This window comes from Gavia stellata, chromosome 20 (assembly GCF_030936135.1).
Source record: "Gavia stellata isolate bGavSte3 chromosome 20, bGavSte3.hap2, whole genome shotgun sequence".
In the NCBI taxonomy this organism is placed as follows: Eukaryota; Metazoa; Chordata; class Aves; order Gaviiformes; family Gaviidae; genus Gavia; species Gavia stellata.
In genome coordinates, this window is record NC_082613.1 from 10,074,546 (window position 1) to 10,087,589 (window position 13,044).

The window sequence follows — 13,044 nt, forward strand, 5'->3', positions numbered from 1 at the left end:
TAGACTTAAAGATGACAATTGTGTATGTTAGACTGCCAGCATTTTCTCCTGAATAGAAAACTTAATGACTAGACTAAAGAAGATCAGTCAAGACAGAAAAGTCACTGTCAAGGTAAAATACCCAAAAAGGTGTTTGGTTTTAGCCTGAGGAAGATGATGATTTATTACATCATTTGTGTTAGTGTTTAAGGTAGTAGATTCGATAAGTGTCTCTATCCTTATGCCACTTAAAAGTTCACATTAATAATGTTTTTTAAATTTCCTCTTGAAAATTCTTTTTTCTTCATTCACTATAAATAAATATGTATTTGTAGTTTGAGAAAAGCCTGGCACCTTTCTTACGCTGTAATGAAGATGTTTGGGAGAATCTCCACCGGTATGAATCAAGTTAGCTTTTTGGAAGTCAGTGGGAGCAGCACTGAATTGCAGGACTCGGTCTATTTTTGTGTGTAATTTGCCCCGTTCACCCCTGCCCTTATGCCTTGCACTCACTTTGCACAAGCAGTTACAACCAACTTAAAAAAAAACACATCTTTTTGACTCACGGCAATGGAACACTTACGTTTTTCATAGATATCCTCTGTTGGCGTGGAAGTCTGCCATAGCTTATTTCTGCTTATTTGTGTACATTCTGGTGTGTGTATTCCTGTATGTACTTCTGTGTAGGAGTCACGTCTGTGCGTCCACTCCTCAGCACTGTGCAGGGGAGGGGGGTCCGTAGATTTGTGTGCAATTCTCTGTATGTGCAAGTAGCCGTGGTGTGTTTATCTCCCTGTGCTGTGTTAATGAGGTGTGGGGGGTGTGTGCGTCCAGTGTCTGGCCGTGCTGTCTGAATGTAGCGTGTGCTGTGTGAGTGTGGTGCGTGGGGGGGTGCAGGGTGCGTGGTGTGCACGTGAGGCGTGTGTGAGTTGTGTGTGCGTGGGGGCATGTAGTGTGAGGGAGTGTGGGGTGTGTACGTGTGGGGGATGAGGGAGTGCAGCTGCGTGGTGTGAGGGGCTGCGGGGGTGAAGTGTGTGAGGGGCTGCGGGTGAGGTGTGTGTGGTGTGAGGGGCTGCGGGGGTGAGGCGTGTGAGGGGCTGTGGGGGTGAGGCGTGTGTGGTGTGAGGGGTTGTGGGGGTGAGATGTGTGTGCTGTGAGGGGTTGCGGGGGTGAGGCGTGTGTGGTGTGAGGGGCTGCGTGGGTGAGGGAGTGCGGGCTGTGAGTTGTATGTGCGTGCGGTGAGGAGATGTGGGAGCGCGGGTGTGAGGGAGCGCGCGGAGAGTGAGACCGCGGTCCTCCGCCCGCCTGCCCGCCCGCGCTCTTGCCTCGCCAGGCCGCTGCCCGCCGCTGGCCCGGCCAGGCCAGGCCCCCAGGGGCCGGGCTCCGCTGCCTTCGCCCTCCCCGTCCCGCCCTCTCCGCCCGCCTCTCGCTCCCCCTCCCCGCCGCCGGGGCTTCCCTTCCCTCTTCATTCAGCGCTGCCGCGCCGCGCCGCTAGCTCGGCATGTCCCGCAGCCGGGCTCCCCTCAGCGACCGGCCCCTGTAGCGCCTCCACCCGCGGGCGAGGCAGGGCCGAGGGGGCGGCAGCGGGGGCCGTTGCCCAGCCGCGCCAGGCACTGCGCGGCCATGGGGGGCTCCTGAGGCGGCCGAGGAGAGCGGCGGGGAAGCGGAACGCCTCGCCCCGCGGCCGCCACCATGGAGCCGCCGCCGCCACCCGGCGCCCCCAGCGCCGCGGAGCCCGCCGGCTGCCCCAAGGACACCGACCGCCAGCTGCGCCTCCGCCTCTGCGTCCTCAACGAGATCCTCAGCACGGAGCGGGACTACGTGGGGACCCTCCACTTCCTGCAGTCGGTGAGCGGCGCCGCGGGGCGCGGGCGGGGGAAGCCCCCTCAGGGGCACCGGGGGGCTGGGCGGGCGGCCTGGCCCGGCGCGGAGCGGAGCGGCTCCTGCCTGGGCGGGCCGGGGGCTGCGAGGGCGTCCCGGCGGCGCGGCAGCGCTTGGCACAACTTGTGGGAAGTGCCTGGGGCCAGGCCCGCTCCGCTGAGGGGGAGTTTCTTCTGCTCGGGAGGCTGAGGGGAGGATGTGCGAGGGGCCGGCGTGGGTCCGCCGTGGGCAGAGGGGACCGCCAGCAACCGCATTTTCTCCTCCGGTGAGGAAAACCCGCCGCCGGAGCGATGGCAGTGCCGGATCTCGCAGCATCCTGGCGGTGCCCTGGCCGCGGGGCCGGGGGAAGCACGCGGGTGTCTGTGCCTCGCTGGGGGTGTCAGGGGTGGATCCAGAAATGAATCCGCTTTTCAGAATGCCTCGTCCCTTTTGTTGTCGTTGTTTAGAAGTTGCTGTTACACCCAGTTGGAAACTCTACCGTTACTGCCGGTTATTTATAAATATTATATATATATTTTGCGTTAACGGTAAACATAAATGTGTGATTGGGCCGGGTGTGTCTGTGCATGTGGAGGCAATTATACCCGCCCTCTGAAATTATCCACGGACTAGTTCAGAAGTGAAACTCCATCTGGATATTTCCTTTTTGCTATATAGGTTCTAGATGTGGAATTCATCAGCATACCACCACACTCCTGCAAGTAACTAGAAGAGCCTGCAGTAAAAGTTACTAGATAACAGATATGCCATAAAAAAGAAGAAGAATAAACTGTTTGATCACACAGAGATCAAGAATCAAAGCAAGGGAAGTCTCTGCAGAGATTTCTAAAAGATTGGACAGGGCAGAAATTCTTTCTTGTGTTTTGCTAGATAAGTACTAAACCCTCATTTCATCTAAATGGGCTTAGACCCTGGACCCTTTTTGACTTGTCTTTCTGGCAAGGTTTTTGTTTGTTTTTTAAAATCAGTTTGTCTTCAGTGTTTTTCAGATTCACCCAAGTGGCAAACTGTCTAGCATAAAAGATAAATGAAAAGGATGTAGTTGCTTTCTGAACTAGTCTCTACTTAAATCCTCCTTTTCTCTCTCAAATAGTTGAACTCAGTCTTTAATTTTGTAAAGCTTCTGAATGAAGTGCCAGTTAGCTTCCTTTAGAACTGAGATTCTGTCTCAGTGTGAGGAGATCCTTAAAAAAGCTGCAGGTTGCGGAAGTGCCCCACCCTACAGACAAAACAAAACAAAAACCCCTCAGAAAACTCCTCTGTCCTAAGTACTGAATTTGAGATTTTGTTAGCTGCAGGCTTGAATGCAGATTCAAGCTGCATGTATTTTTATCTTCAGTTCTTACAGCTAAATGCATGCAGTGTTAGCTAATGGAATTTTCATATATTAAAAACCAAAACAAGTCTTTTATTTATTTTTATTCATTAACTTGGCAGTTTTCATGAGAACAGTAGTGAGTAATATGCCTTAATGGCATGAAAAGATGCTGACAGAATACACTTGTCTGCGGTCTCAGAATGGCACTGCAGACAGTCAGAGCCCTTCACAGTCACTTTGTTACTAGCTACTAGGTGTAGATTGGCTGTAGTACTATCTTGGGGGGTTGATTCTGTTAGTGCAGCTTTACCCCCCTATGGAGTTCGTGTTTTGGTAATTATGTTTGAATAAAGCACGGAGGGATAGGATCTCTCCTATCTCTAGGCCTTGGTTTAGAACAGCATTAAGACACAGACTTAACTTCAAGCATGTGTTGAATGTTCGTGTGCTGTCCTAAATAATGACAGTTTCTTCAGTCATTGACCTAGTTCTTATGGGCTGAATCTCTGTGCAACTGCGTTCAGATAGCTGAATGGTGTTAGCATGAAGGAAAGGAGAATGAGGATCTACTGCAGTATGTGAGGGTAAAAGGAGCAATAGTGGTATGAAATTTTTAAACATAAAATTTGGAGTGAGAAGTATTTTCTGCATAAATTTGGTGGATGGCAATAGGTTAATACCTTCTAATAAGATATCACAAAGGAAAGTATTCTGCTTTGCCTCCCACATTGGACAGCTGACATGACATGCAAGGATAATATCATCTATATAGTCACTGGAATTATAGGCAGTTATAAGGCAAAAGTTTTGCCTTATGACACTAATAAAAGTAATGCTGTGGCACTAGGACCCTGTATTCCCAAATCTACTTGCGTCTCACAAGTACAGTCCACTTTACTCCCATTAATTTGTTTTTCTGAGTGCTCTGACGTTACTGCATAGGAACTGCTGCTGGTGCCCCATGGGTCTCTCTCTTACTATCTCATGTTCTGTGTGAGTAGCACTTACCCAGTGCAAAATGTAAACTGTTACACTTTCTCGGGTAATGCACCTAGTTAACACTCTAACATGGTTGGGTGATGTTAGGGGATTTTTTTTTTTTTATAGTGTGAATTGTACTGAAATTGATTATGCTTCCATATGTTGCAGAAGCAATTTTGGCTGTAGTGGGGAAAAGATTGCAGTTCCTCTGTGCAGGACAGCTGCGGTTCCCAGATCTTATGGAAACTTGTTCTTGTCAAACATGAGATGAGAGATATGCGGGGTACAGGTTCCTTTGCTTAAGAAACTTTAATAGCTTTGATAAATAAAGGAAGGCTAAATCTCATATCTTTCTATCATCAGAATGAGTTTTCCTTAAGTAGGACGGGATAGTTGTGCTTTAGAAAAAGGTTAGGTGAGGGAATTTGTGCTCTTTGTTAAATATTTGCTATTGAAGTCCTAGTCCTCATTAAGTATTCTCAATAAACAATGTTTTAAAAAGCAAACAACTAAATTCTATGGGTTTATTCACAGCACTGAGGTTGCTTGCTAGCAGCAGCTTCCTGTGTTCCCTGGTAATGTAAAAGAATCTCTTAAGTATTTAATACTATGGATTTGCAAATAAATCAAAGTAACTTTGATTTATTAACAGTATTTTTGTCCTTTTTAGAAGATTAGTATGTGACCATGTTAAAGAAAAGGTTTCCTTTTTCTTTTTTTCTCTTTTCTGTATGCATAGAAACCTTTTCCTGCTAAGCTGTAGAGAAAGTAGGTTCACTATAAACATAAGGACTCAATCCTTATTTGCTTTTTCTAAAAGATCGTGGTCCTTATTTTGCTTCCATAGATTAATACAGTGGGTATCATTAAAGTTAGAGAGCATGGAATTCTCTTTTCTTACAATAAAAATTGTGTTAGTCACCATGAACATTTTGCTATGAGTTTTGTACTCATGTAATGAAAATGCTGCAGATGTTTACCTATTTAAATAAAATTTAGTCTCTAGAATGTGTTACATTTCATACCTCAAGTAATTCTGACAAAAGGATTTTATCTGCAAATATAACTTAGATGCCCCATGCCACTACAGCTAAATTAGGCTATTCGGTCTCTTAGGTTTAATACATGCAGTTAATTTTTCACTGTGTATGTTGTTCGTAACATTTTTATTCCATTGAATTTTGGACACAAGAACGTGTTCCTAGTCAGTTTTGCTCCTGTTTAGTTTCTGGTACTCCTGTTGATAGGTCGTCTTACAGCATTATGTATCAGAACTGTGGAGAGAATGAAAACCCAGTAACTTTTCTCTGTGATTTGTTCCAGATCTCACAAGATGAGATGATCAGTTCCAAGGGATATAGCTATTTTTTTTTTTAAACAGAGTCTGGATTTTATATTAAATGGTAATACAATACAGATATGATACTCATATGCATATCATGATTTTGATAGTCTTACTTTTCTTAGATTAAGCCTCAAAATGAGGAGTTACCATGCTGAGAAAGGGCAAACTTCTACCAGCTCACAGCTGATGATCTCAAGTTACTGATTTAATTATGAATATGCACATGCTGTATTGTGTTCTGTCTTATCTGCCATTTTGTTAGGCAGGTATGATGTTGCAAAATAAGGAATCGTCCTTGAAGGAATGCTGTGTAAATCAGGAGTATTAATAGATAATACTGCAGTTACGCAGATATGTTAATAACTTTACTAATAAAGGCTCATTACACAGCCAAACCTTTTAAGCAGCAGGGAGAACTACAGGGAATGGATGAAAACGTACTGCTGCCAATGTCATTAAAGAACTAATGATCAAATCATAGACTCATAGAATGATTTGGTTTGGAAGGGACCTTAAAGATGATCTGGTTCCAACCCCACTGCCATGGGCAGGAACACCTTCCACCAGACCAGGTTGCTCAAAGCCCTGTCCAACCTAGTTTTGAACACTGCCAGGGTTGGGGCATCCACAGCTTCTCTGGGCAACCTGTGCCAGTGCCTCACCACCCTCATGGTGAAGAAGCAAAGTGGAAAATTGTCAGAAGCTAATGGAACTTTACTAAAGGTTACTGATGGAGTAAGATAAACTTCAAAGAGATAAAGGCAGATAGTTCTGTTCTAAGTCTCTGGTGAGATCATAAACCATAAGGATTTTCAGTCTTCAGACTTCAAGATTTCAATTAATCCTTTGCCTGCCTTTGGCCTCTTTTAACTTGCTGCAACATATGCAGAAATGTTTACATTTTATATGTGATCTTGTAAATATTTCTTTTCTATGTGATCTTGTAAATATTTCTTTTCTATGTGACAAAGTTAAACCAGGTGATAATTTAGTTTGAGTGACCAGTCAGGTAAATGTCAAAGCATTTGTCTGGTGGCATGCAGTCTTGCATGTGAATATGTGGCTGACAGCAGAGTCTTTGGGTACTGAGGTGCAATGGCTGCACATTGCGGCCCTTAAGCTTACTTGTTCTCTAGGTATCTGTTCTTGCCTGTGTTGTCAATCTGTGTGGAAAAATCACAGACAATTCATTGAGAAAAGAAAGGCTGTGGTTTGTTTGAATGCTGCATGGTCATTCCACAGAATCCCAGTCAAATCTGTGATACTAATACAGCAGTAATTAAAGACCAGCTTTCAAGTAAGGAGACGCAAGAGCCCTGAACAATTTCAGACGTACTCATTGACCATCATTCTAAAAGTAGATTGAATAGCGGGTACACAACAGTTAGATGTCAGTATTTAAAGGTTTGGTTTACCAGTTTGTAGATATAATCATATGAATTACATGTGAAAGTGTAGTAACAGTAATTATCCAACACACTAGATTGCAAAGGTAGGTATTTTGTTGCATACACATTTTTTTTTTTTTGCCATCCTTTAATTTCACTGAGTGCTTAGCTCTAACCTGCACATGCAGCTCCCACAACTTAGTGAGGTAATTGCAAGTATATAAAGCCAAATTGTTCTCCACATTGTATATAAATACAGCTCTTTCATCTTTCCAAAGACAAACCACCAACTTGTAAATTTTAATGTCAGAATGACAGTATGTACTTTTAGCTTGAGCAATTGCTGTGTGTTCTGTGCAGGCATGAAAACAGTATGAAAGTTGAACTGTCCTTATCAGACTATTTTTAGGTTTTAATATTATGCCATCCTTTATTTTTATATGAAGACTGGAAGTCTTTTTCCATCTTATCAATTGCATAAATATGTTATGTTAAGAAATGTGCCATCTGATAAATTAACCCACATCCTACAGACTCAAAATATTTATGTTATGCTCCCTTTTCTTGCTTGCTTTGTAGTTGTAATTGATCTAGTATCTCTGGATTTTGCACTCCACCCATCTTGAAATATGATAAGCATCACAGGCCTATTTTTTTTTTTTTTTTCATATTTCACAATCTTGTTTGCATCCAAGATTAGGGCTCTGGTGCTCAGATAGAGTAGCAAACAGACCATTTGTCTCAGCTGTGAGGTGTGGTTTCCTGTCCTACCCGATTCTCTGTGTGTTTCATCCTCAGTAGATACAGATAAACTCTGATTCTGGAAGGTGAACCAGATGGTTTGGGTGATGTTGCTCCTTTATTATGAGACAGCTAAAAGAGCAATTGGGGAGAGGAAGGAGATGGAAAAGGAAATTTGTTTGGATGTAATCTAAATTAGCTTTGCTGTTCTGTTGTTTCAGTCAATTAGTCACATGCACTCACCTGTAGCCAGTTGTTACGATTGCGAATAATCAAGATTTTTCTACTGTTGAGTCTTAACAACATGCGATGTTTTTCTTAAAAGCCCAGTTCCTGACATAGAGGAAGGTCACACCTTTCACTTTAAATGGCACGTTTTTAGCCCTTCTGGTTGTAAAGTAAAGTTTGAAGATACAACATCAGCAAAACATAAATGCTCATGAGTTTTTAGGGGCTTGTGTTACGATTTGAATATTTGGGGCTGGCAATTCTGTTAGTAGATTTGAGTATTTGGGGCTGGCAATTCTGTTAGTAGAGTTTTCTATTCAGACTAAGTGTAGTGCAAAATTAGCTGCTAAAGGCTGAAATGCAAACAGATTAAAAGGTTCTTTTGCTCCAGATACAAAGAGAGAATGTGAAGAAAACAGTCTGGATGTAGAAAGTGAAGCAGAAGTGAAAAACAGAAAAGCAAAACAAAGCAAAGAAAGCTCTGAAAATATTTATTAATCTGAGCCTGTGGTCTGCAGAGCCCAGTTTACGAGCCGCGGGTCTAAGAGCAGGGATGGAGGACAGAGAATTCCCAGGTTCTCTTCTGCTCTGAGATGCATGTCTGAGCTTAATTTTTCACTTGGAAAATTGTATGACCAGCCCATGCCTTTTTCAGTGAGGCTTTAGAAATCAGAGGTATATAGGAGTGCAGTAGGTTTTTCCTAGGAACGAAGCTGGTTAGTTCTTTTTGCACTCCCACAGAATCTCCACAATGAGAAAATATCAATAAATCCCCTATGTAGTTTCACCAGTTTACTGCCACACAGGTGAGAACTAAAACTCCTTTCTCTTTGCTCCCCTTAGCTTGTTCCAGCTTGGTGTGCATCTGAATCTTGTTATCTTTTATCTCAGACCTACTTTGGTCTCTTTCAGCCCTTCAGAATGAGGTGTTTGACCTCACTCTGTCTCTGCATCTCTCCCTCCTCTCAATTGCAGTGATATCATCAATCAGCCCTTTTGCCATTTGTCCCTCCCTCTCGCTTCAGGGATGCCAGTTGTTGTCTGAACATGTGTCACGATCTCTGGCGGGGGGAGGGAGAGGTTGGCTGCCCTGTGCTTTCCAGCGCCTTGCTGGTGCCCCTGCAACAAAACTCACTTGCAATAGCAGTCTGGGAGCTGAGTGAGTGTAATGTAGGGACAGAGACCCTGGGCTTTGGGGTAGGAAAGGGCGTGTGGATCAAAAAGTGAAACAAGCATCACAGCAGAAATTGAGCGAGTTGCTCCACACGTAGCTGAATGCATGTTTGATTTTACACAGTTTTTGGCTGATTGTTGCAGGAAGCAGACTGATACCCATTACGGGAACTTGTTTGTTCCTAAATGTAGGAAGAGAAAAAGTTTGAAAGCTTTGCTAATCTTCCGCTTCCCAGGTCACACAGTGTTTGTGCTATAGGCAGGAGCACTGCTTTGCAGGGGTGGAAAGTGTGGTTCTACAAGTTTACATCATACCATAGAATCATGAAAAATAGTCTTGGAGAGGATCTTGACAAACCATCCTGTCATATTCTGATCTGAAAGGAGGGTCATTTCTGATGGTTTATCCTGGTGTATAGATGTCCTTATTACTAGAAATGTCTTCCTAATGTAATGTCTAATTTTTTTTTTTTTTTTTTTGCAGTGAGCACAGAGGTGGTCTCTTTCTCTTTGCATCAATCCCTCAAGTATTTCATGGATGTTTTCACGTTTCATTTCAGGCTAGACTAAATTGTCAAATTATTTTTCTCAAACTATATAATTTTACCTCTGATAATTACTGTGGAATTATCTGGATTCTCTGATCTATATGTTTCTTGAACTCTAGTGCCCAAACTCAGGCACAAGACACTCCCAAGGCTTTAGCAGTACTGAGGGAGGGAATGGATTACTTCACAGATTTTGTACATTATACAGGAGTGTTATCATAGCACAGGAGCCTTAAGGAAGGTTTATCTGAATTTGTATCTGTATTTGAGGACAACTCATTGCTCATACCAGTGACCGTGACTGGGTGTCTGCGTAGAGGATTTATGCGAGCAGTCTAATATTTAGACTTCTGGGATGTACCCTGGAAGGGCAACACTGAACCCTCCTTAAGGGGAAGAGAGTGATGTGTTTTCAAGCCAGCTTTCCTATGTTCGGATCCTGGCAGTCCCAGAGGCATCCTGCTCTGAGAGGGTATCTGAGGCTTGAAAAAGCAGGATCTCCCAAGTGTAGTGTCTGCCTGCAGACATGCAGATGGGTCTGTGACAGACGAAGCTTTTGAGAAATTACTTATTTCTGTTGCTTGCCTATTATTTCCTTCAGGCACTTGCAAGAAAATATAAGGGACTATGTGTGAATTTCCCTCTTCTTTCCAGCTGTAGAATCCCTTTTCTGTTGTTTTTGTTTCCAGCCTCAAATGGATTCTCAGCCTGCAATGTGTGTTTTCTTGGTAAAGGCCTTGCACAGATGTAGTGTGCTTTAGAATGTAAACGGTAATGTATGTTTTGACTTTGGTGATGCTTGAAATCACTCTGCAATGGCATTCTATACTGGTCATCACCAGAGAGAGTACTGCTGACCCGCATATATCTATCTGTTTATCCCCTAGGCTTTATCTGCAAAGATTACCATCAGTTTTCTTGCACAAAATGGGGATTTAATGACAAAGCTTTGCAGAAACCATATTTGACTTCTCGGATCTTGTTGGACCAGGCCTTTCCTGTGGCAAAGACTTTCAAATCACCTGCACTTCGTCTCCTTTTTTGAGATACTCTTGAAATTAGGAAATAGAAATATATTCTCTGGACTCATCTAGTTTGTGAAGATTTTTTCATTTGCAAATAGCAATTGCCGTGATTGCAGAAATCTGTTTTGTGGATCAAATCTTTGAAATTGTCCTGAATAGTTGTATCTCCCAGTTTCTCTTGACTACATGGCAAGCTTTCTTTGCAGGTGTCTTTCAGCCAGGCCCTTTTGTTTTGTGCTTTAGATGACGTGAAAGCGTGTGTAGTTCAGTAATGCTGCTGCTTATTACCATTGTCTTTGTATTGTGGTGGGATACTTAATCCATATTTACACAGCAGTATTTCCATTAAATGCTCTGAACTGACAGATGATCCCTTGATTAGTGCAATCAAAGGTGATGCTGTTTCAGAGTGCATGAAGGCTGTTTGAATTAAGGACGTAAAAAGTATTGGTCTTGTGGCATAGGGTGGCTACTATTTCCCCCTCTGATAGGGTGGCTTCAATCCATTCTTCCCCTGCCCCCCTTTTTGTCTCAGTTTCTGTCTCAATATTTTGCTTTCTGTTCTCAACTTGTGTTGAAGCAACCAGTCCTGTCTCTTTAAAGGATGGACTGGAAGCATCAGTATCTTATCATGTTTCTTATCTATTTTTAAGGGTTTCTATTTAGCAGTGGGAATGACTGCAGCATTCTCAGCCTTTAACAGCTAAAGGCAAGAAAAAGATTTGAAATATGCAACAATGTAATTTCTCAATCAGCTACAGAGACTTCATTGTGGAGCAATGCAATTCATGCAAAGCCATCTCTCATACAGAGAATGAATGCTACCTTTTACTGCTTTTCCCTGCTGATTCACAAACTGAGGCTTGGACTGGGCTTGCACCAACAGCGTGCCTAAGACCTGAGCAAAGTCTTGGATTTAAATATTACTGCAGATGAAGATTCCTGCTTGATTGCCTAGCCAAGCCTGATTAAAGCTTTAACACTGCCTTCTGCACGTATGATTGAGTCAAGCTGTAGCAGACATTCAGAACTGCAGTAGATGTGTACTGGGAGAGAACCTCAGGGTGGTTATCTGGACTAAAATGCCTGACCGCTGCATATACACTCTCCTTCACTCTTCTGTAGAAGCCACTCATCTGAAGAGGCTTTGGCTCCCTTTGAACTGCAGATCTCAAGACCAGAGTAAGAGGAAACAGTTCTGTAGCAAGAAAACAGTTCCTTCACTCTTCCTAATGAGCCCTCCTCCTTAGAAGAATAACTCATTGCTTACACAGCTGATAGCCATATGTCAAGCCATGAGATAGTGATTGCCCAAAGCTGAATGGGAGCTCTGATAGGTCCCTTGAAACCTAGTGACAAAAAGGCAGATATTGACCACTCTGAGCATCATGATGCTTAGGTATGAAAAACCTTTTGCTTTTTCACCCAGTGCTATTAGTGCAAGAACTTGTCACAAACTGGCTGGCAATGTGACTTCCTACAGTGCCAGAAACAGCTGCAATTTTATGTCATATATCTTTGAGTTGCAGAGAGGGCAATAGATTTCTACACCTTGATTATTTACAAATTAGGGTGGTTACTGAGACGATGGGACTGTGGAACTGAGTTAAAGGAACATTTATGTTCATGTAAGGATGTTGGGTTAATCTCACTACTATTGTCATTGCTATTTTGTGGAAGCCTATCAGCCAAGCGACTTATCTGATGCTTCATGACTCATGGAGTAAATTTTGTGACCATTCTTAACCCGACTTTCATTTTGTACTTCTGGTTTTGCTTGTGGTCAGTTCTTGTGCCAACAGGTTAATTTGTTGGTTTCCAAACCACTTAGCTTATATAAAATGAGGGTGCTTTTTTTTTTTAAACAAGCATTGTCTTTTAGTCATTAAAAATCTTTGTAGACTAGTCATCAGTTACCCAGTAATATACTTCCAGTTGTTTTTTTTGGTTTGTGGTGTTTTTTTTTTTTAAAAGGAGCAAACAATCTAATATTAAGGCTTCTGATCATACATTACCAGTGGATTTGTCAGTTGTTTAGTTGCCACTGTCTAAGAGTTAGGGCCAACACTTTCAGGGCTCCTTCAACCATATATTAGGAACTGCTTGGCTGTATGTTTTGGGTATGAAACTTGATCTGATTGGGCTAGGAGTTTGACTTGAGCAAATCAGGCTGCTGGTTTAATTGTGAACCAGTGTCACTACCAGATACCAAACCCACGTTCTTTCTGCTAGCATGTCTTGCCCTAATGTGTCAGAACCAGCAAATACCGATTGCTGAAAGGTCACACTGCTCACCCCTTCCCTGAGCGGACCACTTCCAAAGAGAGAGGGTAGCACAGTCCTTTGCAACTGGTGACCCTGACTGCTGAGGTTGCCACCAAGGAGTGGTGCTTGTCTTTGTGATTTAAGCAATTTATTAAGAAAGAGCTTTGAACCT

General features: G+C 43.1%; 1 protein-coding gene across 1 annotated transcript in view; it reads left to right on the top strand.

Moving 5' to 3' along the window:
* The first annotated feature begins 1,671 nt into the window (after positions 1-1,671).
* Positions 1,672-13,044, top strand: part of PREX1 (phosphatidylinositol-3,4,5-trisphosphate dependent Rac exchange factor 1) — a 168,833-nt gene continuing 157,460 nt past the window's right edge. Inside the window, exon 1 of the mRNA XM_059827031.1 lies at positions 1,672-1,827. Coding sequence (XP_059683014.1) covers positions 1,672-1,827 — 156 coding nt within the window. The remainder of the gene's footprint in view (positions 1,828-13,044) is intronic.